Below are 27,464 nucleotides of genomic sequence, written 5' to 3'. Positions count from 1 at the left end.
GAAGGGAATATTATTTAGACTTAAAAAGGAAAAAAATCCTGTCCCATCCAATGACATGGATGAATTTTAAAGACATTGTGCTAAGTGAAATAAGCCAATCACAAAAGGACAAATACTGCATGATTCCTCTTATATGAGGCACTTAGAATAGTCAGATTCATGAGCTAAGTGGAATGGTGGTGGCCAGGGGCTGCGGGGAGGAGGCAATGGGGAGTTGTTTATGAGTGTGGCGTTTCAGTTTTGCAAGATGAAAAGTGTTCTGGACATCAGGTGCACAAGAATGTAAATGTACTTAACACTACTGAACTGTATACTCACAATGGTTGAGATGATAACTTATGTTATGTGTAGCTTACCATAATTAAAAATAAAAACAATATTTGGATGGGAGGATAGATGGATGGATGGACAGATCTCAAGTTCCACCCTCCCTCCTGGCCGATGAATGACCAAATTATCAGTTCTACCAAGGCCCTCAGAGGTGATCCTGTCCAAGTCTGTCAATACACAGGTAGGGAGACTGAGGCTTGTGGAAAGGAAGGTTGCACGGCGAGGCCGAGCCAGGAAGGGATTGAGCTCTCAGTGCCATGGGCATAGGAGACTCGGCCCCTCTCACCAGGTCTCAGGCCACGCTCCGCCTCCTCTTGCCGAGAGACTTGCGACTGCCCACTCCCTCTGCCCTTGGGAGTCGGGATTGAGATCCAAGACCCACCAGCCAGGCCCAGCTGACCCGTGCTTCCTCCCTGTCCCTCTGCAGAAGCCCAAGTACCAGGTGCGCTGGAAGATCATTGAGAGCTATGAGGGCAACAACTACACTTTCATTGATCCCACTCAGCTGCCCTACAATGAGAAGTGGGAGTTCCCCCGAAACAACCTGCAATTTGGTGAGATGAGATCTCAGCCCACCAGGCCCTCGAATCACAAGGCAGCATGGGCTTCGGGGCACCTGTGGGCCCCTAGAGAGAGGGCCCATTGGTGCCCAGGGACCTAAGAAGTCTGTATGTGTGGCAGGTAAGACCCTTGGAGCTGGTGCCTTTGGGAAGGTAGTAGAGGCCACAGCCTTTGGTCTGGGCAAGGAAGATGCGGTCCTGAAGGTGGCTGTGAAGATGCTGAAGTGTGAGTGAGGGAAAGAGAGGGTGGGAGGCGGTGCATGCTGGGGGAGGGCCTCCCTTGCCACCATAAGAGGCATTACCCACATTTTCAACCTGCCAGGGCCTGGGGGACAGAGCCTGGGATTGGCGGTGAGGACTCCTGGATTTCTTTGTGAGATCCAGGCTCCCTCTAACTCCTGGGTGTGGAGGGGCTTCTGACTGAGTCCCAAAGAAGCTGGGGTGCACAGAGGCCACCCTGGGCCATGGCCTGGCTACAGGTTGGCTTTCTGCCACCCGAGACCTGCTCAGTGACTGGCCATCTCTCCCCTCTCTTTAACTCCCCTCTGTGTGTCCGCATTTCTCCTTCGCCCTCTTTTGGCCACTTATGGCTTTGGGGGTCTGGATACCCCTGGCCTGCTTACCTGGGTGTGTCCTTTCTGTGTGGCTCTCCATGTCCTGTCCTCTCCCCGTATGTGGAACCTATGACCCCATCTCCCAGCCACGGCTCACACCGATGAGAAGGAGGCCCTCATGTCAGAACTGAAGATCATGAGTCACCTGGGCCAGCATGAGAATATAGTCAACCTTCTGGGAGCCTGCACTCATGGAGGTGAGGGGCCCTGGCGGGCACGGGGGCCCATGGCCTTGGGCTTCTCAGGTATCTGAGGGCCCCAGGGCCACCTAACTCCGTCTTCCTCTTCCATCTCCTCCAAGGAAAGGAAGGATCTCTGTCTCAGCTCTCTTAAATTCCTGGGCCAGATGCCTGAACAGGTCAAGTTGCCTGTGGATGGCAGATGGTTCTGGGAGCCCTGGGCAGTGGCTCTCAGACAAAAGCGGGCCTCTGGAGAGGGAGCTAAGAGGGCAAACCCTGGGCCCTGCTCCAGCCAGTCTGATTCTGTGGGTTTGGAGTAAAGCCCCCAAATCTACCATTTAAGAAGCCCCCACCCAAAGATACTTGGACACTAACCATGGGGTCCCAGAAATGCCCCAGGGCCTATTGGGGCTCCAAGTGTGCTTCATCCTCTTCTGTAGAAGCTTTGACCTTTATGGAACTGTCATAGATTTTCTCCAAGGAAGGAATTCTTTGGCTAGAGGTATTTTTTTTTTTTTTTTTGAGATTCCTCTGCTTTAGACTGATAGGGCTTCTGGGTCCCAGTCCAGGCTGCCTCATTTTCCCCCATCCCATGTTCCTGTTCACATAGAGAGTGACTTAAGGGGTGCATCACCCCATTCTTTTGGCTTCTCTAGGCCCTGTCCTGGTCATCACTGAGTACTGTTGCTATGGTGACCTGCTCAACTTTCTGCGAAGGAAGGCTGAGGCCACGCTGGGACCCAGCCTGAGTCCTGGCCAGGACCCTGGCTACAAGAACATCCACCTGGAAAAGAAATATGTCCGGAGGTAGTACCTTGGCCAAGGACAGGAAGGAGGCCACGACTGGGAGGTGGGGGCTCAGATCTGTCCCCAAAGTCAACTCAGGTTTGGGTGGCTAGCGGCCTTCACATTCGCATCTGCACCATGGGTAGTAGCCATTCCAGATTAGGTGGGCAACTCAGGTTTTCTACTACTCATTCTCATCGTCCAACAAACATTTGGGCACCTACTACATCCTAGAAATACTGAGGCAAAGATGGGCAGCTTATAGTCTGGCAGAGACAGGCATTAGTGAAATGCTTACTTTAACGTGTATGTAAAAAATCAACCAAGACCGTTTGGGGTCCTAGCCAGAGATGGGCAGATCTTGGGGGTAATCACCCTATTTCTCCTATAGCATGTGCTGCTTAGGAGTAGCCAACATTGAGTCCCCACATCACCACCAAGAAGCGGGGAACAGAGTCTGTGGGTTGTTGGGTAAAAGGGGCAAAGCAGCATGACTGTAGCCAGGTCACTGGTCCAGAGGTTGACTCTCTCTGGGTCTTTCCTGTCCCGTCATTCTGTAATGCTGTGAGTCCTGAAAGCCACCCAGAGGCAGATGGACAGAGCCACATGGGGAACCAGAGGGAGGAAGTGGCCAGTTTTGTGTCACACATGAGTCAGGGGCAGAGGTGGGGCCTGGGCTAGATTCTGCTCTTAACTCCTGTTCAGGTGCTCACCTGAGCCACACTGCTCTCCTGGAGTCTCAGTCTTGGGGCTTGAGGGGCCTCAGAACCAGGCTGTGGGGGGCCAGGGAAAGGTCAGAATGAGAAGGGTGTATATTGGGCCCCGATACTGGCCACTGTCAGCTGCCAAGCCTGAGGAGGCAAAAGGGGAAGGAGGCCATTTCACTTCATCAGTGTCCTTGAATATGAGTGGGAATCTACTTCCTCTTTTGATTCTCTGAAACTCCTCTGAGAGGGTGGCTTACACGGGGCCTCTGCAGGCTAGAACCTCAGGCCAGATCAAATCAATATGAGAACCAAAGTATTAGCTTCCATCTTCAAAGCTGCAGGTGGAGAAAGGATTCACAGAGTGAGGCAAGTTAAAGGGCAAATGGCATGTGAACCAATCCTGCCAACAGGAACCCAGGCTACATTAATAGAAGTATAGTTTCTAGATCAAGGGAGGGGATATTTGCCATGAACAGTCCACAAATGAAACACTAGGTTCTCTTTCTGGAAGCGCTGGTGTATAGGCATTGTCAAGGTACACATCTCTAACACAGAGGGGACAGGAGGATGAGTGGTCCAGAATTCATCTGGTTGGGATATTAGAAGCCGTAGCGGCTAGTCAGTCTAGAGCAGTGCTTCTCATACTTACCTGCCATTCTAAGCAGGGCTCATAGGCATCCCCAGAGAGCTGTTAGAAATGCTCAATCTCAGGCCTGTCCATACCTGCTGAGTCAGAATCTGCATTTAAAGAAGATTCCCCAGGTAATTCTGTGCATATGAATTACAGTTTAAGAAACACTGCTCTAGACCAGCTGTCTCAACTCAGGCTGCACAGTGAAATCGCAGGGAGAGATTTAAAAGTGGGAATGACTGAGTTTTGCCCCCAGAGTTTCTGTAGTTTTCTGGGTATGGGGAGTGTTAAAACCTCCACAGATGTTCTTACTGTGAAGCCAGGAGTGAAAGCCACTGCCTAGACAGAGAGAGCTCAAAGAAGGGGCCCTAGAATATGCTCAGATCCATGCAGGGTGGTTCTGGGAAAGAGGGAGGAGCTCATTTCTCTGTGGCCCTTCAGGGCAGAGCAAGGCCCAGGAGGAAGAGGAAAATCCCAGGGGCAGACTGGTACTAGGAATAGTAAAGAACTCTCTAACAGGCAGAGCTGCCCAAAGAGAACAGGTGTTCAGCTCCCCTCGCTGGACATCCAAGCAGAAATCAACGATCACTCAGACAGAATAGGGCAGGGGGGTTCCTTGTCAGAAAGGGATGTTCAGTTGACCCCAAGGTCCTTTCCCTTCCCTGCTGAGTGGCTGGAGGCCAAGTCCTGAGATGGATAGTGTGGTGACGGGCCCCTGGCCCTCTCTTCTACGTAGGGACAGTGGCTTCTCCAGCCAGGGTGTGGACACTTATGTGGAGATGAGGCCCGTCTCCACTTCTTCAAATGACTCCTTTTCTGAGCAAGGTGAGGAGGCTGCAGGAGGAGAGGGAAGGGGCCTCTGGGGGCTGGGCAGGGAGGGGCAGGGGTCCGGTGGGTTCCCCTGACATCTCTCTCTATGCCAGACCTGGACAAGGATGGGTGGCCGCTGGAGCTGCAGGACCTTCTCCACTTCTCAAGCCAGGTGGCCCAGGGCATGGCCTTCCTTGCTTCCAAGAACGTGAGTTGGGAACCCAGGAAGGTGGGAGGAGGCCCTGAACCCCCATGAAGCCTGAGGAGTGAAGATGAGGGGGAAGAAAGGGGAGAGTGTGAAGGGACAAGGAAGGAGCCAAACTGCCACCAAGCAAGTGGGCAGCAGCCACACGGCCTCTGGGCTGCAGCCTCAAAGGGCTTTGGGAGCAGGTGGGAGAAAGCTGTGCCCGGAGGGCGTGAGCCCCAGTCTGAGCAGCACCCATCTCCCCAGCATGCAGCAGGGCCCCATTTCCAAGAACAGGCATTATTCCTTCATTTTCAGTCAACAGTGTGAACAAGATAACTGTTGTATCCCCTCGAGAAGCACACGGTCTCGTGTGGATAATAGAACCCCCTCTCCCCCCGAGTTGTTGTGAGGCTATGAGATGACATGTGCAATACCCTCAGCCCAGGAAGAAGCGCCCCCGGAGTGGGACCTGTGACTGTGCCCTCTAGACCATGACTTGGAAGTTGAGTTTGATTGTTGGCTGCCACTTACTGTGTGACTTTGAGCAATAATTGAAATTCTCTGAGCCTTGGTTTCTGTATCGATAGAAATGGCACTCACAGGGTTGAGGGCAAAGCAGGGTTACAGTGTGCAGATGCGTAGGGAAGGGCCGGCACAGTAGGGCCCTGAAGGTGGCAGCTGCTGTTATTATGGGCATGTGAGGGCCAGAGACTGCTCACTGCTTCTGGGCCTGAGCAGACCTCCTAGCTCTAAGTCAACTCCTGCTGCTCGGGGCCAGAAGGCTAGAATGATGGTAGTTCCTAAACATTGAATGATCTGGCCATATTAAGTTTTCTCAGACGCTGGGCCCTGGTAGAAGATAGGGACAGGAACTCATGGTCAGGCCCAAAACTGATGCCCACATGCTCCATGAGGACCTTGAGGCCTTCTGTGGCTCTCGCTGCTCCTCCTGCATCTTGGGCTCAGGTAGGGGAGGGGCTGGGACTAACCCCGCAGCGCTTCCCCTCAGTGCATACACCGAGACGTGGCAGCCCGAAATGTTCTGCTGACCAGTGGGCGTGTGGCCAAGATTGGGGACTTTGGGCTGGCTAGGGACATCATGAATGACTCCAACTACATCGTCAAGGGCAATGTGAGTTCTGGAAGGGGTGGGTCAGGCTGGGCAGGGGGTGGTGAGCTAGGGCCCAAGATGACTGGGGTCTGCTGTGTCAGGCCCGCCTGCCCGTGAAGTGGATGGCTCCAGAGAGCATCTTCGACTGCGTCTACACGGTTCAGAGTGACGTCTGGTCCTACGGCATCCTCCTCTGGGAGATCTTCTCACTCGGTGAGTGGCTGGCCCGGTGCAGGCTCAGCCCGGAGACTAACTCGTGTTTGGTTACCTATGATGTCTTATGCCTCGAGGATGCTTGGTGCTCAGGATAGAGAAAGGGCTGGTGGGAAAGAAGCAATGGCAAAGAGTCTTAAAACCGTGTTGCAGCTCCTGCGTAGGCTGGGCAGACCCTCCACCCTGACAGGCACTCCCTCTGGGCTGTTCCCCCATCTGCCTGCTTGTGCAATTGCTGCTTCCTACAATGCTGCTTCTCCTCACCTGAAATGTGCACATCCTTGAAGATGCAGCTCCCACTTCTGGAGCTCTGGGCACCTTTGTAAGAATCATCGGGCTAAGCCCTTCAATGCACTCCTCCAACAACCTGTTTACTGTGGAACCCCAGCCTCTCCAAGATGTGTGGGGGTGGGGTGGGGAGCACTGAGCATGGTATGATCTTGACCTTTGCAGGGCTGAACCCCTACCCTGGCATCCTGGTGAACAGCAAGTTCTATAAACTGGTGAAGGATGGGTACCAAATGGCTCAGCCTGCATTTGCTCCAAAGAACATGTAAGTGAAGGACCTTGGGGAGGAGGGACACCCTGCCTTTGGTTGAAGGGGATGGAAAGGCATGTGACCCTAGTCTCCCTGCCCACAATGTTCCAGGGCCACGCTTCCTCTCCCTCACAGTGGACTAAATAACAAGCCTCTTTTATCAAGTTCAGGGTTACCACTGGTTTCTCAGGCAGCATGGGAGATGTTCTCAGAGGGCTCTTAACTGGGCTGGTCCTAACTTAAATGATAGATTTTTGACTCGGACTCTGTTATGACCGCAAAGAAGGGCCCTCTCATTTCTTCTGTCCAGGTGATCTACGGTGTTGGCCAGTGACTGTACAGCCTCTTAGCTGCCTCACCGTAGAATCTCAACTTCTTCCCTCAGTTGTCGAAAGACCTTTCTCCAAGGGTTACTGGGAAGATTAAATAATACATGCCAAGGGCTTAGCTCATGTCTTGTGCTAAGCTCACTTTGATTAGGTTTCGGGATCTCTGCTGGGCAGGACTCTGTAGGGGATGTGCATGTGTCATGACTCCCAGACCCACAGGCAGCCTCTGTCTTGTCTCAGATACGGCATCATGCAGGCCTGCTGGGCCCTGGAGCCCACTCACAGACCCACCTTCCAGCAGATCTGCTCTCTCCTTCAGGAGCAGGCCCAAGAGGACAGCAGAGAACCGGTGAGTGAGGCCAGGCCAGGCTCCTGGTGGGCGGGTGGCTACGGCAGGCCAGGCTGGGCCGGATCACTCAGGATTGACCATCCCCTGGCCTCTCCCTCCTGCAGGGCTATACCAACCTACCAAGCAGCAGCAGCAGCAGCGGCGGCGGCAGCAGCAGTGAGCCAGAGGAGGAGAGCTCTAGTGAGCAGCTGACCTGCTGTGTTCAGGGGGACGCCGCCCAGCCCCTGCTGCAGCCTAACAACTACCAGTTCTGTTGAAGGGACAGAGAAGCACGGCTTCTCCCCTCCTCCAAGCTTCAACTCCTCTGTGGATGGGGTGCCATGGGGAGAACACAGACTCCGCCCTTGGTCATGTCACTGAACAGCCTGGCCCAGCTCTGAAACTCAGGAATGTGGGACCCCTGAGAGGTTGGAGAGGACCCCACTTCCAAGACCTGGGCCATCACTGCCAGTCAGGGGCTGGGGCTGAGCCCCTCCCCGCCTACTGTTCTCAACACTGTGGCCACGTTTGCTATGCCGACTGGGAGAATCCCCAGCTCACCCTCTTCACCTTGCTCCCACTGTCAGGACCCCCACACCTACCCCTTCCTGTCCCAATGGAAATGGACTGGTTTTGTACCTATAAAGTTCCCAGGAGCTGCTTTAACATTGAGAAAACAATGCTCCTCAGCAGAGTGGAGGGACCCTCTCTGCAAAGTGACAGTGGAATGGGACAGTGACAGGGGACAGCTGCTCGGAGACTGCTTGGCTCAGACCTCTTGGAGCAGGGTGGCTCCTCTGTAAGAATCTAGCTGTAACTCCTAGTCTCTGTCCTCCTCTCCACAGCCCCACCCAGCCCTGGATCTGGTACTGCTATAATGAGCCAGATGGCAGCTAAAAGTTCAGGGTGTTCTGCCCAGTCCCCTGTCATCCTGAGCTGGAAGGCAGGGATGCGTGTGGCTGGCCACACCAAGCAAGCAGCACGCACTTCCCCAAGTTGACTCATCATAACTAACAGTCATGCTGCGGGATGTCTCTGTCAGCATTAAACTAACAGCCTTAACACAGCACCTCTGGTTCTTTGTCTCATGAAGGCCTTTGGATTCCCTGGCGCCTCCTGCCATCCCTCCTCACATCAAGTGACCAGTTCAGCACCTCCAGAGCTCAACCACACTGTACCCCACATAATGAGCATGGAACTGATTCTTGCTTCACCAAAACCAGATAATTTAATAAACTTTATTCTTGCTGGGGGAAGAGGGAGGGAAAAAAAGCCACCTACTCCACTCCTCTCAATAAATTAAATAATACACGGCCAATTCCTGTGCCCTAAGCAATCCCTGGGCACTTGAGCCAGTCCCGCTGCTTCCTACAGCCCAGTCTGCTTCCCCTTCACAGAAGGGAGTTTTTCCTACTGCTGCCAGATTATGTCATGCTGTGGGCCACATCTCCTCTGTGGCGAGGGTCCAAGACCCAGAGAGGATGTAGGGTGCAGCAGCAGTGGCCAGGGAAGGGAAGAGGGGGGATCCTCTTCCTCAAAGCTCGGGCAGAAAAGACAGTCCTGGAAGAGCTGTGGCTGACTGCTTCTCCCCCCGCAGCTATCCCCAGCCTTGGGTGCAGGAAGAGGAGGAGGGAAGTGCATTCTTCCTTTGGGAGAATCAAGAGCCCAAAGGGGCCCCTAGAACTCATGAGGCCCCCAAGGTCCTGACGCAAAGGCAACAGGCTAAGGAGCTCCTGTGGCTGCAGGCACGGGAATGGCTACCTCAGCAGCCTGCCCGCAGAGTGCCGGCCTCTGCCTTAGTCCGCCCTGAGACCTCCGCCCTGACCTGCAGCAGGCCCCAGGGGAGCCACCAGCTAGTAGCCTTCCTTCAGCCTCCCTACCCCTCTATTGGACATACTGTGTGTCCCAAGTGCTCTCGGGGTTGGTAAGGAGTGTACTAGTGTTTCTCCCAACCTCTGGAAGGTTGAGAACCAAGGACCCCGGGCCCCACCATGCTCAGGAAATGGGAGCTCTTTGGTCAGACCCAGCATCAGAGGCTTTCGACACTGGTGAACGCTCCTGCTGGTCCCCTGAATAGATTTGCCTTGGGCAAGGGCCTCACTATGGCTTGAGATGGTATAGTCCCTGTATAAGAGCCTGGTTTATTCCGCCGCTGTGGCCACCTCCTCTTCCTCACCCTCCTCCTCTGTCTCTGTTTTGATCTGAGCAACCCCAAGGCGGTAAAGGGTGTCACGGATGACCACCTCGCCAGGCTGGCAGCTCTGCACAATGTCGTGAATCTGCCGGTTGACAATCTCGCGGCTGGTGAGGAAGTCCATGAGGCGGTTGTAGAGGTAATAGTGGGTGGCATTGTCAAAGGCAATGGGCCGTTGGCGGACACAGTTCAGTTTGCTGTCCCTGATGGAGGCCAGGATCGTTGTGTAGGGTGCCAACTCAGGGCACAGGGTCAAGGAGCGGTGCCCAGCACTGGGGTCAGCAGGACCGGGCTGTGTGCCTGCATGGACGATGCGCCGTGTGGCAGTCTTGGTGACAGGGTGCTGGACGGAATGCTCAGTCTCCATCATGTCTACAGTATAATGCTGGTCTAAGAGTTCTGGACAGGACACACTCTGGAAGAGAGAGAAGCCATCCGATGAGGTGGTGAGAGTGAAGGCTGTGAGGTCATGAGCCGTTTAAATCCTCACACCACCACCTGTCATGTCTCCTGGAGCAAGTCCTGTCTCCTCCCACTCCGTGCTTCAGTTTCCTCATATGATAACAGGGACGGCAACCAGAGTGGATGCTGTATTATCTGGGCCACCACTATTTATTAACACGCCTGGTCAAGTCGGGCTGGGGCTGCAGGGGGGCGGGAAGGGACTGACTCCCACCTAGGCTCAGAAGCCTCCTGCAGCACCCAGAAAAGCTCAGAACCAGTGAGCCCCAGGGAATAAGAAAAAGGTGAGCGATGACAGTGATGTCCCATCCCTCTCATTACCAATCCTCATGTTTCTTCCTGCAAAGGGCACAGATGGCCTTGGAGGGCACATGCCTCTGGTAAAAACTATTGCCTGCCACCATGTACCAAGACAGAGAGACAAGGGCTCTACCACTAGCCTGCTGGGGGACACTGGATAAGTCCATCTCGGGGGCCTTACTTCTTCCTTTTAATAAAAGGAGAGGGCTGGATAGGGTCAGTGTTTTCTAAGGCACTGTGCCTCTGGATCATAAAAGACATGCCAGGCAATACATTCATAGTTAAATCCAAGACAGGGCTGGTTGGGCCCTTACTATGTTAGTGTACATGATGACTCTCAAAGGTGTCAATTTTCTAGACTTACTGGAAGGCAACTCATTTAACCCTCAAGGTACCTGTGTGTCCTGGGCACACTAAGTAACACGCAGTGGCCTCACACACACAGGGGTTGATCAGTAAAAATTTGTGGAGTAAATTCTGGTTCCAGAGCAACACGACAAAATGCTAACAGAGAAAAAAGATGCTGGAGACAGTTCCCAGAAGGCCTTCCTGAAGAACCTGGGGGTGGACATGCTTGGCTTGCAGGATTTATTCCCAGTCCTCAAAAGAAAACTCACCACAGGCGGCTCTGTGGGGCTAGAGAAACAGCCCTGGTTCCGCCCCCACATCTGGTTGGTCAGCTCTGGATAGCAAAGGTCAGCACACAGGGCCACTGGTGTGGCCATGTCTACCACGTAGATGGGCGGCCAGTGGCGGGAAGAGGCAAGCAGATCCACATGGTCGCGGGCACTCTCGCCCCGCACAAGATACTTGGAGCCACAGACCACCTGGGGGTAGAGATGGAGGACACACAGGGTAAGAAGCTGATCTGCAGACAGAGTCGAGTCCTCACTGGCTTTTTCCAGGTAGATGAACAACCAGATTTTATGACTGAAGCCACAGCCATCCTGCAGAGTCCATGACATTTTGCTTCCCTCCTACTTCTGTGCCTAAAATCATCAGTTCATCCTTGCCCTCCTGAAAGAAGAGTTGGGAGCATCTAGTCCTCAACTGAGGCTAGTCCTCAACTGATGCCCACAGGGCATCTGCTCTAACCACCACCCTCTTCCACTTCACCCTACCCAGTACCACCATCTAGCCCAGTAGTTCCAATCCCAGCTGCACAGCACTGGCGGCTAAGAACTGCTTAAAAATGGAAGTTCCGGGGCTCCACCCCAAAGCTAAGGCATCAGATTCTGTGGGTGGGGTCTAAGCATCTGTATTCTGAGCAGTTCCTTACTAGCCTGATGCAGGCTAGTAAACACCTCCACTGGAAGGGTCCCTAGGTGCCGCTCTATTGCTAGGCGGACACTGGAAAATTCTGCCTCTGCTTCTTCTTTCTACCTTTATACCCACCAGGCCTGGCTTTTGCCAAGTAATACGGCCCCCACATCACAGTCCTGAGATCTATAGCTCTAACATCTGTCCCTGTGTTGTCATGAGATGGCCCAGTCACATGAATGCAATCTTCTGGGCAGGTTCTCATCTGCCAGGGTGGAGACATCCAGCATTGCCCTCAGACTCAGCCCCATGCTCTTCTTTGCTATCCTCTTACCTGATGGGGGCACACCTTGTAGATTTTACCCCCAGTGAGATGAGGCGGGGGCTGTCTAACTCTGGCTCCGTTCTGTACAGATTCATAGAGGGCCAACAGGGAGAAGCAGAGCTGGTCCTGGAGCAGAAGAATAAGATTAAAAACACAGCAGTAACGGTGCGCGGCACCAAGCGCTCACTGTAATACATAAAGCAAAAGAAACTGTGAAGGCCAGAGTGGGCCTTGGAACCTCACTAGCCCAATGTACCCTAGGTACAGATGGGGACCCTGAGGCTCTGAAAGGACCAGAACACAGACTGATCAAGCTGTCACTCTGTCCAGGCCACTCTGAGGCCTGGGTTCTTCCTACTTTTTCCAAGGCAGGGAAAGCTTCAAAGAGAAGCTAATACTTGGTCTGAACAAAGCAGCTTAAAATTTTCAACGGTACATCAGTATGAAGGAAAATAAACGTATGGCTAAAACACAGATGCAAAGACACACACAATGAATTGTAACAGCACCCATTTTCTAAGAGCCTGGACAGGTGACAATTGGACATTGCACCAAGTGCCTTCCTGACAACCTTGTGAGGTAGGTATTTTGGTTATTTCCACTTTGCAAATGAGGAAAACGAGGCTCAGAAATACAAGGTGCTTATCCAAGGTCATGCACAGTAGGTAGGAGAGCCAGGATCCCCAGCCGGGGTCTGAACCCACTACCTTCAAGAGGGGAACTGACTGGAGGGAAAGGTCTCACATGTACGTCATGACCTGGCTGCCATCTCCCAGGCCTCCCTGACTGCCGGTGCCCTCTATCCAACACAGATGACCATCCCTGCCCAGAAAAATGGACCACCAGCTTACTCCCAACAGCCCTGTCCCACTGCTGCCCCAACACTCACCTTGGAGTCTTCTGCCCCAAAGGGGATGCCACACTGCCCCAGCAGGTGCTGCAGCTCCTCCTCACTGTAGGAGCCCACCTCCTCGAGTTTGCAGGTGCCCTCCTGGAGCAGCCTCACCAAGGCACTGCCATTGCCTGTAAGAGATGACAGTGCTGATGAGAGGGCACTGCCACCAGCCAACACAGGTCACAAACAGTCCCTCATGCATGAGGATGAGAACAAGGGGACTAGGCCTACAATACAGCAAGGAGTAGAAGCAGGCTCTGCCCTGAGCAGTGCCCTAGGCAGCAGGAGGTGAACTCAAGGCAGGTCTTATGACTTCTACAGAGATTTGCAGTCTCTCAGAAGTGGCTTTCTGCCTTTGAACATCTAGGGGAGATATCCAGGAGAGCACCCTTGCAAAAAAACCCAAATGGGTCAGCTTATAAGGTTTCTCAGAACCAAGATCTCAGATGCTTACCACAACTGCAGAAACAAGAGAAGCTGCAGCTCCCATTTAAAAAATGTTCTTTAGATATTATGTTCCTGAACCTAACTGACAGAAATATGTGGGGGCCTTAAAAAAATAATTCCTGGGCCTTGAAGCAGGAAACAGGAGGTGGGATCTCAGTACCTAACGTTAGGACGAACTGTCTGAGAACAAGTGGATCACAGCATATTAAATACTTATAAAAATAAATTTATCGGATCATATCCAAAATTTAAATAATGAAATAAAATAGAAAATAAAGTATATTGCACTTGGTAAGGAAAAGCACTGTTTTATGAAAGTTTTGTTTTAGTTATCGACATACACACATGTACATATTTAAGAGAGTTATCATGTTGGGTCATGATGCAGAACCTATTTCTTACTGTGAGTTGCAGTTAAAAAAAAAAAAAAAAGCCTCTCACTCTGACTATATTATATATTAGATCACTTAATCTTCGCAACAACCCAGGAGGTGGGCAGCAGTATCATGCCCCCTTTGTAAATGAGGGTCAGGGCAATGAAGGGACTTGGTAGAGGTCACATGTGGAATATAGCTGGGACTCATATCTATGTTGTCAGAAACCTATGCTCTCAACATATAGTCCAGGGCTTCTTATATCCACAGAGCATCTGCAAAACCATCTGAAAGACTAGAAGGCAGACTTCCCGGCCTCCCCCTATGCTTATCAGTGAAAATCTTTGGGGCTGGAGCCTTATCGTAAGCATTCTCGAATGATTTCCACTGTTCGGTGTAGTATACCCCCAAAGGCTGACAGCAGGCTGTATGGGTCAGTCCTATACAATATTGCTGGCAGCTCTTCAAAACTCTGCACCATGACTTTAATCTCTAGGGGATTGTCACAGATTGTCCTATCATTTCCAGAAGGAGCGCTTCAGGTGGGCCTGGCCCCGTCTCTGCCATTTGTACTGTCTTGCCATGGACAATGTTCCAGAGTCTTGACTGGGCCCTTCCCTGACCCCAGTCAGCCACCAGGTGGCCTTACCAGGTACTGGCTGCACATCCAGGTTTTTGTCTTTCTCTGTGTTGACGACCACAGCTCCTCTCATGAGTGGTGGGAAGAAGGGGGCAATGACAGAGGCATCAAACTTGGTGATAGGGATGCTGGCAGGGAAGGCCACCTGCTCAATCACCTCTGTCTCCATCGTGGCCCAAAAGTCCTCCACGTTTACCTCACTAGAGCCCAAGAACTCAGGCCAGGTGAACTAAAAGGTCAGGATAAAAAAGGTCAAACTGTAGGAGCCACAGAATATTAGCAACACAATAGCCTACTGATACACCGGGCCACCAAGGCTGGGGCGGGAGGTCTGGAAGCCATGCACTGCTGGGATGCCCCGAGATCGGCCATCTCAGTTCCTAACTGCCTTCTGGCCATGTTTCTTTCTCCTATACCATAGCACTCCCCAAGACCGGAACAGTCGTTAAGTCTCTTCTGCTTCTATAACTATTCATGTCATTTTCCCTGCCTCGCAAGGAAAGGAGAGCTGCCATTTGAGTATCTGCTATATGATAGACACTGTTTAATTACTACCATACACATCTGGAAATATCTGAGGTGACACTACTGCATTAAGGGACAGAACAAGAATGTGAACAAAGGTCTAGTTCCAAAGCCCACGCCCTTAATCCCTATTCCCGCTGGCAGAACCATCAGACTAAAATTTAGTGACATTCCACCGACTTCCAAGGCCCTGTTGATCCCTGACTTCCTCCAGGGGGCCTCCCAGACCTTGCCAGCACACGGCTATCTCCTCTACCTTATGCAGCATTTACTTATCTATTATAGGCATCTAGCACGTGTGTTACTGATTTCTCTTCTTATATACCATTGTTTACCCCGATCCTACTACCTAAAGCAGAGTCATTCATGTTACTTAGCAATGCTGATACCTGGGCCACATCTCAATCTATATGAACTAATAAAGTTTGCATTTTAAAAAGATGTCCTATGTGAGCAATTCTCAAAGTGTGGTCCTTGCATCAACAGCATGAGCATCACCTGGGAACGTGTAAGAAATGCAAATTCTCAATCCCAATTCAGACCTACTGAATCAGAAACCCTGTGGTTGGGCCAAGCAAGCCCTATAATGCTAAAACGTTTGAGAATCGCTGCTTGATTTAATTCTTATGCCCACAAAATCTGAGGACCAGTGCTCTACACAAGACATCTCCCCCATCTTACTCCCCTTCCTTTCCCACCTCACAAGGCACAAGTGCATGTTTTGAGCAAATGCCACAAGCCTCACACCACAATTTCACAAGATACTGAGCCCACCCTCTCCACAAAGAACAGGGGACAGGAAATGCCAACAAAGTATGCTGTGTGCACAAACTGATAAGGCTGTTGTCATTAGTCCAGAGGGTCCTCTGCTATACAGTCCCTGATGGGAGGGCAATCAGTCTCCTCATGGAAAACTGTATATTTAAGTTTCTTTCAGTAACTTCCTGTTTTATTTCAGACTTCAGAATACCTCCCACCTCCTCCTCCCCACACACACTGTACCACTCTGCACACACAAAAGGGAGAAAATAAAGTAAGTCCTGGTCTCTAGAAAGAAATACCTAGTACCATAGAAGGTTCAAGACATGCATACTGAGAATGGAGGGGATACAACTCCATGAGGAAAGATCCTTGATCAGGACAAGGCAGGTGCCAGGTAGGACTAAGACATGTGAGCTTTGTAGGGAGGTGGGCTTCTGTCTTTTCTGGCAACCAAAAAGTCTCTGTAGCCAGATGTGTCTAGAAAAACCAGAGCTCAGAGACCCAAGAGGTGAGCATGGCAGTACTTACAAGCTCAGACTCTGGAGTGAGACAGCCAGATCAAGGTCAAATCCCAGCTCTACCCTTTCTGGCTGGGTGAGCTTGGACAAGGTCCCCTGGACTCTAGTCCCTTCATTTACACAAATCTCACAGGGCCGGCGTGGGAAATGAGCACAGAGTAAGAATGGGCATGTACAAAAAAACACTCAATAAATCATAGCTGCATTACTATTAATATTACCATTAAGCAAGCAGATACAAATGATTCTAGAAGTCTCTTGGTGAGATAACATACAAAAGCAAAAATTTTTTATAGTTCATTTTATCTATAAGGAATACTTAGAAAGCTCCAGGAAGCATTATGCTTGTTTTTGTATGTCTTGTTACATACCACTATTATTCAAATAGAAATATTAAATCAATATGTGTACTTTTTTTTTTTTGAGAAGAAAAAGAGAATATGCATTAAATCCCTAATATGCTTAGGGGCCATGTCAAAATACACCAAAGCTTTTCTCCAGAAGTACCGCATTTCCCTTGGCGGTGAAAGGGTGAGCCGCGGGTCCAGTGCCTAAAGACTCACTTTCTGTTCAGTCCTCTTTGGTCACAGTGGTATAGAGTTCAGAGATGGAGAGCTCACACATGGGCACTTCACGCCTAGGCATGCAGACCAGACCTCTCGGCATGACTGTGGGAGTTAATCAACCTATGGAGTTTTTTGAACTCTTCTGTCAGGTTAAGGAAGATTCCCTATTATTCCCAGTTTGCTAAGAGTTTTATCATAAATAGGTATTGAATAATATTAAAAATTTTTTCACATCTAATGAAATAATCACATGGGTTTTCTCCGTTAATCTGTTAAGTAGTGAACTGCATAAGTGTATTTTCTAATGTTGAAGCAATCTTGCTTTCCTGGGATAAACTCTGTCATGATAAATTACTCACTGTTACAGTTGAGATACTATTATCTTATTAAAGATTTTGACATCTATATTCATAAGTACAATCAGCCCCAATTTTTTCTCTCATATTAAATGTCTGGTTTGGTTTTTAAGGTTATATGGCCTTATACAATGAGTTGGATAAATATACCTGCCTTTGCTTTCTTTCTTCTATGATCGGAATCATATATTTCTTGCATATTTGTTAGAATTAATGTATTAAGCCATCTGAGTTTGGTGTTACCTTTGTGTGAACATTTTCTAGTTAAGAACCTAAGTCAGATCAGGTCCTTAAAACCCTTCAGAGACTCTCCATTTCACTCGGTTTATGTCCTTAAAATGGCCCAGGCAACCCCATGTAAAGTCTAGCCTCCCGTAGCCTCTCAAATCTCACGTATCCTACCACTCTCCCCATTGTTCACACATTCCAGCCACACTGGCCTCCTTGCTCTTTCTCAACAATGCCCAGCAAACCCACGTTAGACCCTGTTCCTGCTGCTCCCTCTGCCTGAAATGTTCCTCCTCGAGAGCTACACGGGCTTCAATTTCTATTCAAATGCCCCCTATCAGAGAGGCCATCTCCGACTGCCCTCTATAATCCCCCTTTCCGCCACGCTGCTCTCTTCTCCTCACCCTCCTTCATTGTTACTATGTTCCCCTTAGTTAATACATTACGTATATGTGAATATTAATATACTATACATAATTGCTAATACTTGTTTCCTGTCTGTCTCCCCGAACCAGAATGTGAGGTTCATGAGCACAGAAACTTGGGAATTTTTTTAACTGTCATTTCCCAAGTGTCTAAAAAGTGCACTTATTTTATGTTTAATAAATATGTTGAATGAATAACAAATATCTTTATTTCCATCTGACCTTCTTTAGATGAAAACCTGTGCAGTGGCAGGAAAAAGCCACTCTCCACGCACAGGACAGGACTGGAGCCATCTGCCCCTGGGGACATCATGCAGGCAGGTGGCTGCCAAAGTGTGAGGACAGTTCTAAAGGTCACCCATGGTATCTGAGAGGCACTTACCTCCACACTCTTCAGTGCCAGCACATTTTCTTCACTCCTCTGGGCCATTTCCACTTTGGGAGCCACGCCACAGATGCCACAGATCATGTCATTGTAGTCTCGAACAGTGAGGCACTCAAAAGCCCAATAGCCATTGCACAGTAGTTCCTGCACCTGGCTCAGCTCCTCTGAGGTCAGTGTCTTCTCTGGAAGAAGAGCAAGAGTTATGAGTAGATCAAAGAAGAAAATCCTGAGGCCACTGGGGACGAGCCAGCAAGAATACAAATTCTGCGAGATGGCTTCTCCCCTAAGTACTAACAACCCTGAGGGTCAAGCATCTTGGTCTTCAAGTGCCCAAGTGGCAACCCGGCGAGCAATTCCACTGGAGTTATAGCTGCCTGTACTAAGTACCTACTAGGCACTAGATGCTGTGCCGAGTGCTTCAAATACATTATCTCATTTAACTCTCCCATCTTTATAAACTAAGAGCTATTATTATCCTCATTTTGTAACTGGAGAAACTGAGACACAGAGAATAACTTAGCTCAAAATCACATTGCCACTAAGTGGCACAACCAAGACTCAAACACAGGCCTGTCTGACTCTAGAAGCTTTGCTCCACTCCGTCTGACCTTGTAGCAGGAGAGGTGCTTGGGGACTAGTCTGTAGGAATGCAATGGGAAAAGAACAAACAGAAATAAGGAGAGAATAGGGGAAAAATAATTTCTAATAGTAAGGAGGCGATCCCCATCCTCAGATCTCAGCATGAACCTTGGGATTGGTAGCAGACTTCCAGAAGCTGTGTATTCAAAATGAGTCTGATTAACATGCAGTGAGGCCAAGTCTACCTGTGATCAAAGGATGAGCTCCTAAAAATCAGTTTAATCGCATGCTGAGGGGCCCTGGATGCATGGACGGTCTCATGCTTTCCAAAATTAGTTTGACATTTGTAAAATTCAAGAAGAAGCCAAGAACGTCTACTTTTCAAAATATCAGACTTTCCCCCAAGATGGCCCTTTCAACCAAAGCCCATCACTGAAAATTCCCAGGGATCTTTACCTGTCTGCTCCTGTACTGACTTTAGAACACTGCTGATGGACACTCTGGGGTCCTCTCCCAGCTTGATCTGGTTTCGGATTGCAAAAAGCAAGTCCAGGCTCACTAGTAGCTTGTTCCCCACATTAAAGAGACCTGTAGGTTAAGAAGAGGCAACAGGGAAATTCACTGTAACATCATCCACAATTGCAAAAAACTGGGAACAAACTAAATGCCCAATAGGGGAATAGTTAAATAAATTATGGTACATTCATAAAATAGCAAGCTATGCATCATTACAAAGAATAAGGCAAACCTGACATGAAGTTACCCATAATACATTATTAAATGAAAAAGGCAAGTAATAAAATATATGGTAAAAAATTTTTTGAAGACACATACACACAAAGAAACATCTCCCTACCATCCAGCTCTGTCCTTATGACCAAAGTCACTTTCCCTCTACCTCTCACAGGTGCACCATGGGGAAAGGCCAGGAGAATCCTTTAGTCCAGGGACGTGTAGGGGGGTGTGACAAAGGCTATAAAAATCACCCCTACACCAAATTGTGGGATAAATGACTCAGAGGAATTTAAGTGCAGTCAGTTTAAGACAAATAAAAGAGAGTGATTTTACATTTGCACAACTCATAATGCACAAATTTGCACAAAAGTATATTTTGGAATATGTGTTCCCATTAAAGAAGGGGATAACGGACTGGGAAAGACCTTTCTGAGCATAATACCTAAGGCATCTTGAAGCTAAAAAGGAGATCAAAGCAATGATTACATAGAAATGAAAATGAAACAAATCTTTGTCCAAGAAAAAAAAAAAAAGGTCATAGACTGGGAAATATCTGTCAACAAAATAACCCCAAATAATGAAAATATTCAAAAAGAAATTCATGAAGGAGAAAAAAAAAACCCACAAAAAGGACATATAATTTTCCTAGTAATCAAAGAAATATAACAAATTAAGAAATGATATACCAGTTTTTACCTGTCAAACTGATAACCTTTAAAGCTTAATCTACAAAAAGTTCCTTAAAGCTATTAAGTGAATTTAGCAAGGTCACTGGACACAAAGTTAATAAATAAAACCCAACTGTATTTCTATATTAGCATTGAACAGCTAAAAATTGAAACATGTCATTCAGCACTAAACAAAATGAAACACTTAGGTATAAGTCTAACAAAATATGTGTAGGACATGCTGAAAACTATAAAACACTGATGAAAGAAATAAGAAAACCTAATAAACAGAGAGACAGACTATATTCACAGGTGAAATGACTCAATACTTCTAAGCATGTCAAACTTCCCCAAATTGATCTATAGATTCAATATAATCCTAGTTAAAAGTCTAGCAGGATTCAGTAGACACTGACAAGCTGATTCTAAAATTTATGTAGAAACACGAAGGAACTAAAATAGCCGAAACAATTCAGGCAAGTACAAGGTTGGAAGACTCATGCTACCTAATTATAAGACTGGCTATAAAGCTATAGTAATCAAGATAGCGTGGTACTGGCAGAAGAATAAACAATATAAACCAAAGAAAAGAATGAGGAAATATCAACTCAGACGTGTATGATGAATTGAATTCAACAAAGGAACTAAGGCAGTTCAATGAACAAAGGATTACTTTCCAACAAATGGTGGTACAACAACTGGACATCCATAGGCAAAAAAGGATGGGCCTCATCCTTTATACAAAAATTAATTCAGAATGGATCATAGACCTAAATGTAAACCATAAAATTATAAAACTTTTAGAAGAAAATACAGGAAAATATTTATAATCTTCACCTAGATAAAGAGATCTTGGATACATCAAAAGCATAATCCCTAAAAGAAAACAATGATGAATTGGTTATCGTAATTAAGAACTTTTGCTCTGTTAAAGGTTCTGTTGAGAGATTGAAAAGACAAGCCACATACTCCAAGAAAATATCTGCAAATCATTTATATGACGAAGGATTTGTATCCAGAATGTATAAAGAACTCTCGAAATTTAACAGAAAGAAAACAACTCAATTCAAAGGGCTAAAGATAGAACAGATATTTCACCAAAGACATACAGATGGCCAAGAAAAGATGCTCAACATCATTAGTCATTGAGGAAATACAAATCAAAACCACAATGAGATACCACTACACATACGTATTAGAATGGCTAAAACACAAAAACAGAAAAACGGACAATATTGAGTGCTGACAACTGGAACAAACCATAACTCTCAGCCATTGTTGGAGGAATGCAAAATGACTGATAGATACTTAGGTAAATGGTCTGGCAAGTTCTTATAAAATTAAACATATACTTAGCATATGGCCCAGTAATAACCTGACTCCTAGGTATTTACCAAAAAGAAATAAAAATTTCTGTTCACAAAAGCCTGCACATGAATGTTTATAACTGCTCTAGTCATAACTGTCAAAAACTGGTAACAACCCAAATATCATTCATGTTCAGCAAGTGAACAGATAAATTGTAGCAGTCCACCCAATGCAAAACTACTCAACAACAAAAGGAACAAATTATTGATACGTAAAATAATGTGGATGAATTTGTAAGGCATTAGGTTTAGTGAAAGAAGCCAGACTCAAAATGCTACAGACTATAATTGGATTTACATAGCATTCTAGAAAATATAGAAATAGAGCATTATCAAAAGATTGCTAGAGGTTAAGGGTGAGGGGTACATTTGATTACAAAGGAACAGTGCAAGAGAAATGTTTTAGGGGTAATAGAATTGTTCTGTATATTAACTGTGGTTACAGTTACATAACTCAATGCATTTGTCAGAAGTCAGAACTGTACAAACTAAACAAAGTAAATTTTACTGTATGTAAATTTTAAAGTTAAAAATTATATCTATATATAATCTGAAGATACTACTGGCCTAGATAGACTGCAGGGAAATGGCATTCTCATTAACTGTTAGCAGGAACATAAAATAGTACAAACTCAATCTGGCAATATAAGACATTAAAAATATAGATTCAAAATAAGAGACCATAATGTTCTGAAGACAAAGAGAATAAGTAACATATACTCTTTAATCTTCAGCACTCAATTGTACATATATAACTTGATTCAAATTCTCAGAATGGTTGGCACATGGTTAATATACAATAAATTTTTGATGTTCCTGAATGAGTAGAGGGGAAACAGGTGAATATACAGCAACTTCACGTTTGAGTATTTGCCCAAAGGAAATAATTAAGGCTGTACACAAAAAATTTAATTACAAAGAGGACTCTAAAATGGAGTACCATGTATTTCTTTAAAATGGCCATGTATTTCTCCACTTGCTGGCATAGGAACATGCCCATGGTTTTCTGCTAAGTTAAAAAAAGCACATTCCAAAATAACATGCAGCACAACCACATTTCTGTTGAAAGAAAAGCTATAAACCTATAAATCCTTCCGTACATTCTTATATTCTGCACAGACGAATGCCACATCTGGAAGATCAGAGAGCACAATGTTAAGTGTTCATCTCTTGGCAAGATTTCTACTGATGTTTAGTTTCCTCTTTTGTCAGCATTTTCCAGTTCTTCTACAATGAAAATCTGTTATTTTAAAAGTACTTTTATTTAAAGATACTGGATAATAGAGTCCTAGCTTTTACACTTGTGAGGTAAATGTAATCTTTTGGGACTGAGAAATCTCCTCTTCTTCAGAATCCCCATCCAAGGGAAGGTCCCAGTACGCAAAAGACCAGAGGTCTGAACCACATAGGCTGTTCTCAATCAAGCCTGCTTTGGGGACCTCTGAGGGAAGAAAGGCGGGCACTCACCTGTGTAGATGTCCATGAAGCTATGCAAGGCCAGACATTGGGGATTGAGACACATCTTCACCTGGGCAGTCACTACCTGCAGCCGGCTGGCTGTCAGCAGCCAGCACTCCTGGGGCCCGGCCAGGGAGCTAGTACCCAAAACATCACGAACAAAAACAGAAGGGATATCAACCACTTAATACTTAATCAACATCCAGAGTTTAGTGATGAATAGCAAAAATTCTCAAGACTTTAATGCTGCAGGAAAATGAAGGTGCTGGAGCTTGTGTTCCAGCGTTTTCTAGGTGGGTGTTCCAACTTTGTTGAAATTTGGTCTGTAGAATCACCCCCAAAATTAATATAACTCAATTTACTGCCCAAATTAATCAATCCCACTGAACTCCCAAATCCAAACATTATGCTGGGAAGTACGGATGTAACCTAAATCCTAAATTGGTGACAAAAACTTTCAGGCATTTCCAATGGAAATAACGGATAATTACTAATTATTATTATTAACTGGCAATTGGAAAAGTAAAAGAAACCTAAGAAAAGCAAAGCAGAGAATAACATCTTCAAAGGTTACATCCTGGGCCAAGTTAGAGAAGGCAGCTAGGGACAGGGTAAGTCTGAAAGGGCTGCTTACTTTTCTCCCCCTTTGAATAATGGGCTGCTACAGAGAAGGCACTGCGTGGATGGAGACTCATAATAATTCGACCAAGAGGTTTGCTCGATGGTGACTGTCTCCTCACTCACGTTGGATAGGATGAGTCGAGAGCTGTTGAGTTCGTGAATCAGAGCAAAGACCTCGGCCAGCTCAGACTCATTCTCAGGAATCTGCAAAACTTTCCGCAGCAGCTGCAGCGTGGACTGGCGCTGAATCTCCCTCTGGGCTGTGCTCAGGGGCTCGGTGGCACTCAGCACTTCTGGGAGTGGTGAGCTCGCCTCCTGGAAAGAGAACAGATCCATCAACAAGCACCCAGGACCAAGAGGCTGTGAGTGGCAAAGGGATGGGCCCATGACTGACAAGTGGGAAACCTAGGTTCCCAATCAGCTCAGCTAATAACTCGTTCTGTGACTCATGGCAGATGCTTTCTCTCTCTGGTGCTTAGTTTCTCTATTAAAAACGAGGACTCTACACAGGCATCTCCCTGGCTCAAGTATCAGCTCCCATTCACCAGGAATAGGGTTAGGAGGATAACAGACCTAGTTTTAGGTCTGGACATGCCACTTAACAACTGTATATGTGTGACCCAAGGCAATTTACTTCATTTTTCTAAGCCTCGAATTTCCTCACCTATGAACTGGAGGATCAACATACTAGTACAGAGTAAACCAGATATTATAAGTAAAGCATTTAGCACAGTGCCTGGAATGCGATGAAAATTTTATGAATGGTAGTTCTGAAAAATAAATATATGTACTGCTTAAAGTATTTATCTTCAATGCTTTGTGCATCTAGGTATAAGATGCACAAAGTCAGAGACTTTATACACTAGTCAGAGGCTTGCGGGAACAAGGTTCTGAAATGCTCATTAAAAAAAGGTCCTTCTCAGGTAGGTCCCTTTTCAACGGAGGTTCCTCCCTGACGCCCTGTGCAAATGCAGCCAGAATTACTCCCTCCTTCATGCTCCCAGAGTCCATTCCTTTACTGCAGAATTCACTGTCTCACAGTTGGTAAATGACTATCGTGCCTCTTCAGTGAGTATAGGGTCTCTGCTTATTTAATGAGTCCCAATTCCAGCATGAGGCCAGGGTACATAAAAGATGCTAATTCATATTTCCTGGACATATTATATGTTGCTTTGCAGAAGTTATGTGCTTAATAATAAGAAGGAACTTTCTATCAACTCTGCATACCTATGACAATTCTTGTTTCACTATCTATAATATTTTGGTTACTTATCTTTCTCTAACACTAGATTATAAGCTCCTCATGGAAAGGGGTCATGTCCCACTCACCCTTATATCTCCAAAAGCCTGACCCATAGTAGTCATTCGATATATGCTTGCTGAAAGAAAGAATGAATGAAGGGCTGACTGACACTAGATCTGAGTTGCCCTGGTGAGGCTGCATGTTCCCTGTCATGACCATGATGAACCACGGGCTGGAAGATCAGTTGGCAGGAATATACCCTTTGGCCACAGTTTAAAGATGGAAAGGAATGAAGACTGTTCCAGTTCAGAGATATTGCTGTCTTACAGCCGCTGAAGACAAACCACGAAGGAAATGTATGGCCACTAGGGGGTTTCAAAGAGTAATACACACAAAGATCCCTGGGTTTCTGATCTGTGTTTTACCCTGTGGAAAACAATAATGAAATTGTATTTCTCCTAAAATTCAGGAGATTGGAAAGTGAGGGAATGTCTGAAGATGGGAGTCTTGGGGGTAAGCAGCCACCAGTTAGCCAAAGACAAAAGAATATAAGTAAAAGTGAAATTTGAAATCAATTGGCAACAGGTCCCTAGACAATTCCCACTTGGCCTAGAAAGTTAAGTCAGCTCATCATCCAAGATCAAGAGACCAACACCCATTTCCCTGTTGCAAACCATACTAACAGCTACAGAAAGTAAAAGGTATGTTCAGAGTACCTACCTACCCAACACAATTTCATCCATAATTACTGAACAACACATTATTGTGTTGTGTATGTAAGCTCCAGGATTAGAAGGTACAGGGGAACAGACATATCGGCCTTGAAAGAGATTATAGTCACATAGGGAGCTAAAAGAGGGAGTCAAGACAGGGTGTGGTCTTGCTGGTGAAGAGAAGCAATTAAACACGTGGAGAATCCAGGAAGAAATCTCACTGCCAGCAGAGGGCATCAGATGGAACCAACAGAATGTGATGGAAGCTACAGACCCATTTATATGCAGTTTCTAGGGTTTACAGATTCCTGGAAGCTCAATTTTGAGTCTCTCTAGGACTCACGGCCCTGATTTAAATGCCCAGATTTAACCCACTACACCACCCTGTCTTACTGACAGGGAAACAAAAACTCAGGAGACAGAAAACTTCCAGTTCAGCTCTCTCCAGTGTTTTCCTACTAAATCATCACTGCCCACATTTTTTAGTCCCACTTTCCTATCTCACAAAGATAACCTCAGAACACCACCTCAAGCATAGAAAGACCTGGAGTCCCACTTTCCTGTCTCACAAAGATAACCTCAGAACACTACCTCAAGCATAGAAAGACCAAGATTCATCTGCCAGAAAGGCCTCTCCCAACATGCAAAGAAACCTTGAAGCCTGAAGCAGTTCTGTCCACCTCTCAGTCCTGTCCACTCCTAAGCCCCGATAAACCTCCCTCCTCATGTAATCTTCTGGGCCTCTCCTTAGCTCAAGGACAGTCAGTGGGACCCAGTCCCACATTAAAGATCTTCCATGATGTGGCTCTGCTGTGTCTTTCAAGCCTTTTTTCTACACTCCGCCACATATGCCCTCTCTGCTCACCAAGAACACCCAGCAACTCCCTGCCTCCTCCCTTTGGCTCACACTTGTCCTTGAGTACAGCATGCCTTCCCCTTCCACCCAAATCCTGCCCATTTGCAAGGTCTGCCTTAGGTCTGGTGTGGCCAGGCTCCATCTAGAATCCTGACCTATTGTGTGCCAATCTATTTCCCTCCAAGGCAGATCAGTTGACATTTCTCTGATTACTTTCATCCTAGTTATTTCATTTGCTGCCTCAGATGCTGTCACTTTCTAGTCACTTTAAAAAACTCACATGTGAAAATTCAGAGGATCTCTGAAAAACCCAATTTTCCTCATTCTAATAATAAAAAGCGAGCCCTAAGGAGCCAAGTAGAATGTGTTTTACTATCCAAATAGTTTGGTCCAACTTTAGAGTAGGTTTGCCAAGCCTGCTAGAAGTGAAGCTTAGTGACTGGCCAAAAGCTCTGCAAAGGATGGGAGAAGTGGTGATCTACGGTACAAAGGCCTGGGATCTGCCATTCTCTAACAATTTACCAAACACTACTTATGGGTCCTCTATCAGGCCTCAGAGCTAAACTCTGTCAACCCTTCCATCCCGCCATTCTACTGAATCCTATTTAAGGCCTTTGTTACCATTCTCTTTGATGAATGACCTCTTGGTTCACTTGGCCAGAAGGGTCTCAGATATCAAGGTATCTGGTCAACCCCTCATCTTGGCAATGTGCACAAGAAGGCCCAGAGAGAAGGCACTTGGCCAGGTTCAGAACCTATAACCTGGTTCCAGTTCTGGTGCTCTAACTACTGTCATGTACTAAGAAATCTTTTTATTCCGCTAACAGAACCCAACCCAAGGCCAAGGGATGTGTTTGGGGAAGGAACTCACGAGAGCCTTGGTGGTTTTCTCAGTCCGGTCTTTGGCAAGGTTAAAACCACAGCTGGGACAAATCCGCGGTTTATGCCGGTTGGTGTAGACATAGCTACAAGAGGGATTCTTGCACTTTCCCCGGCCTCTTGATGTAGCCAGCCCCAAATCCTAAAAAAGTAAGACCAACATTCAATTCTTCAAAAGTTGAATTACACCTGGGCAGAGCCAAGAGCCAGGATGACCAGCTGTCAGTAAATCAGAGAACTGGCAACTGCAAAACTAGATTTTAGACTAACTTCCGGAGAGCTTTGAAGCAAGATCTTTTTCTGCAGTAATCCCCTTTCAATCTTAATGCAGCCCATATAATTTTGGCAAGTCCTTCCCCA

The 27,464-nt window shown here is 47.1% G+C and overlaps 2 protein-coding genes across 5 annotated transcripts in view; one reads left to right on the top strand and one right to left on the bottom strand.

Moving 5' to 3' along the window:
• Positions 1 to 8,375, top strand: part of CSF1R (colony stimulating factor 1 receptor) — a 28,647-nt gene extending 20,272 nt beyond the window's left edge. The window contains exons 11-21 of the mRNA XM_011371162.2: positions 758 to 884; positions 1,012 to 1,116; positions 1,591 to 1,701; positions 2,340 to 2,490; positions 4,544 to 4,632; positions 4,731 to 4,825; positions 5,814 to 5,936; positions 6,017 to 6,128; positions 6,582 to 6,681; positions 7,236 to 7,344; positions 7,449 to 8,375. Of these exons, the coding sequence (XP_011369464.1) occupies positions 758 to 884; positions 1,012 to 1,116; positions 1,591 to 1,701; positions 2,340 to 2,490; positions 4,544 to 4,632; positions 4,731 to 4,825; positions 5,814 to 5,936; positions 6,017 to 6,128; positions 6,582 to 6,681; positions 7,236 to 7,344; positions 7,449 to 7,601 (1,275 nt within the window). The 3' untranslated portion in view covers positions 7,602 to 8,375. The remainder of the gene's footprint in view (positions 1 to 757; positions 885 to 1,011; positions 1,117 to 1,590; positions 1,702 to 2,339; positions 2,491 to 4,543; positions 4,633 to 4,730; positions 4,826 to 5,813; positions 5,937 to 6,016; positions 6,129 to 6,581; positions 6,682 to 7,235; positions 7,345 to 7,448) is intronic.
• Positions 8,376 to 8,532: 157 nt separating this feature from the next.
• Positions 8,533 to 27,464, bottom strand: part of HMGXB3 (HMG-box containing 3) — a 39,883-nt gene continuing 20,951 nt past the window's right edge. For 3 of the 4 annotated variants that reach the window (XM_011371154.2, XM_011371158.2, XM_011371157.2), the window contains 10 exons: positions 27,097 to 27,246; positions 23,427 to 23,728; positions 22,802 to 22,929; positions 19,021 to 19,152; positions 17,983 to 18,167; positions 14,230 to 14,449; positions 12,754 to 12,887; positions 11,874 to 11,990; positions 10,897 to 11,106; positions 8,533 to 9,932 (listed from right to left, as the gene is read on the bottom strand). In XM_011371154.2, the coding sequence (XP_011369456.1) occupies positions 9,465 to 9,932; positions 10,897 to 11,106; positions 11,874 to 11,990; positions 12,754 to 12,887; positions 14,230 to 14,449; positions 17,983 to 18,167; positions 19,021 to 19,152; positions 22,802 to 22,929; positions 23,427 to 23,728; positions 27,097 to 27,246 (2,046 nt within the window). In that variant the 3' untranslated portion in view covers positions 8,533 to 9,464. The remainder of the gene's footprint in view (positions 9,933 to 10,896; positions 11,107 to 11,873; positions 11,991 to 12,753; positions 12,888 to 14,229; positions 14,450 to 17,982; positions 18,168 to 19,020; positions 19,153 to 22,801; positions 22,930 to 23,426; positions 23,729 to 27,096; positions 27,247 to 27,464) is intronic. The other variant, XM_011371156.2, reaches the window with a different exon arrangement.

Source organism: Pteropus vampyrus, unplaced genomic scaffold (assembly GCF_000151845.1).
Source record: "Pteropus vampyrus isolate Shadow unplaced genomic scaffold, Pvam_2.0 Scaffold185, whole genome shotgun sequence".
Taxonomy (NCBI): domain Eukaryota; kingdom Metazoa; phylum Chordata; class Mammalia; order Chiroptera; family Pteropodidae; genus Pteropus; species Pteropus vampyrus.
This window is presented reverse-complemented; position numbering and strand designations above follow the sequence as displayed.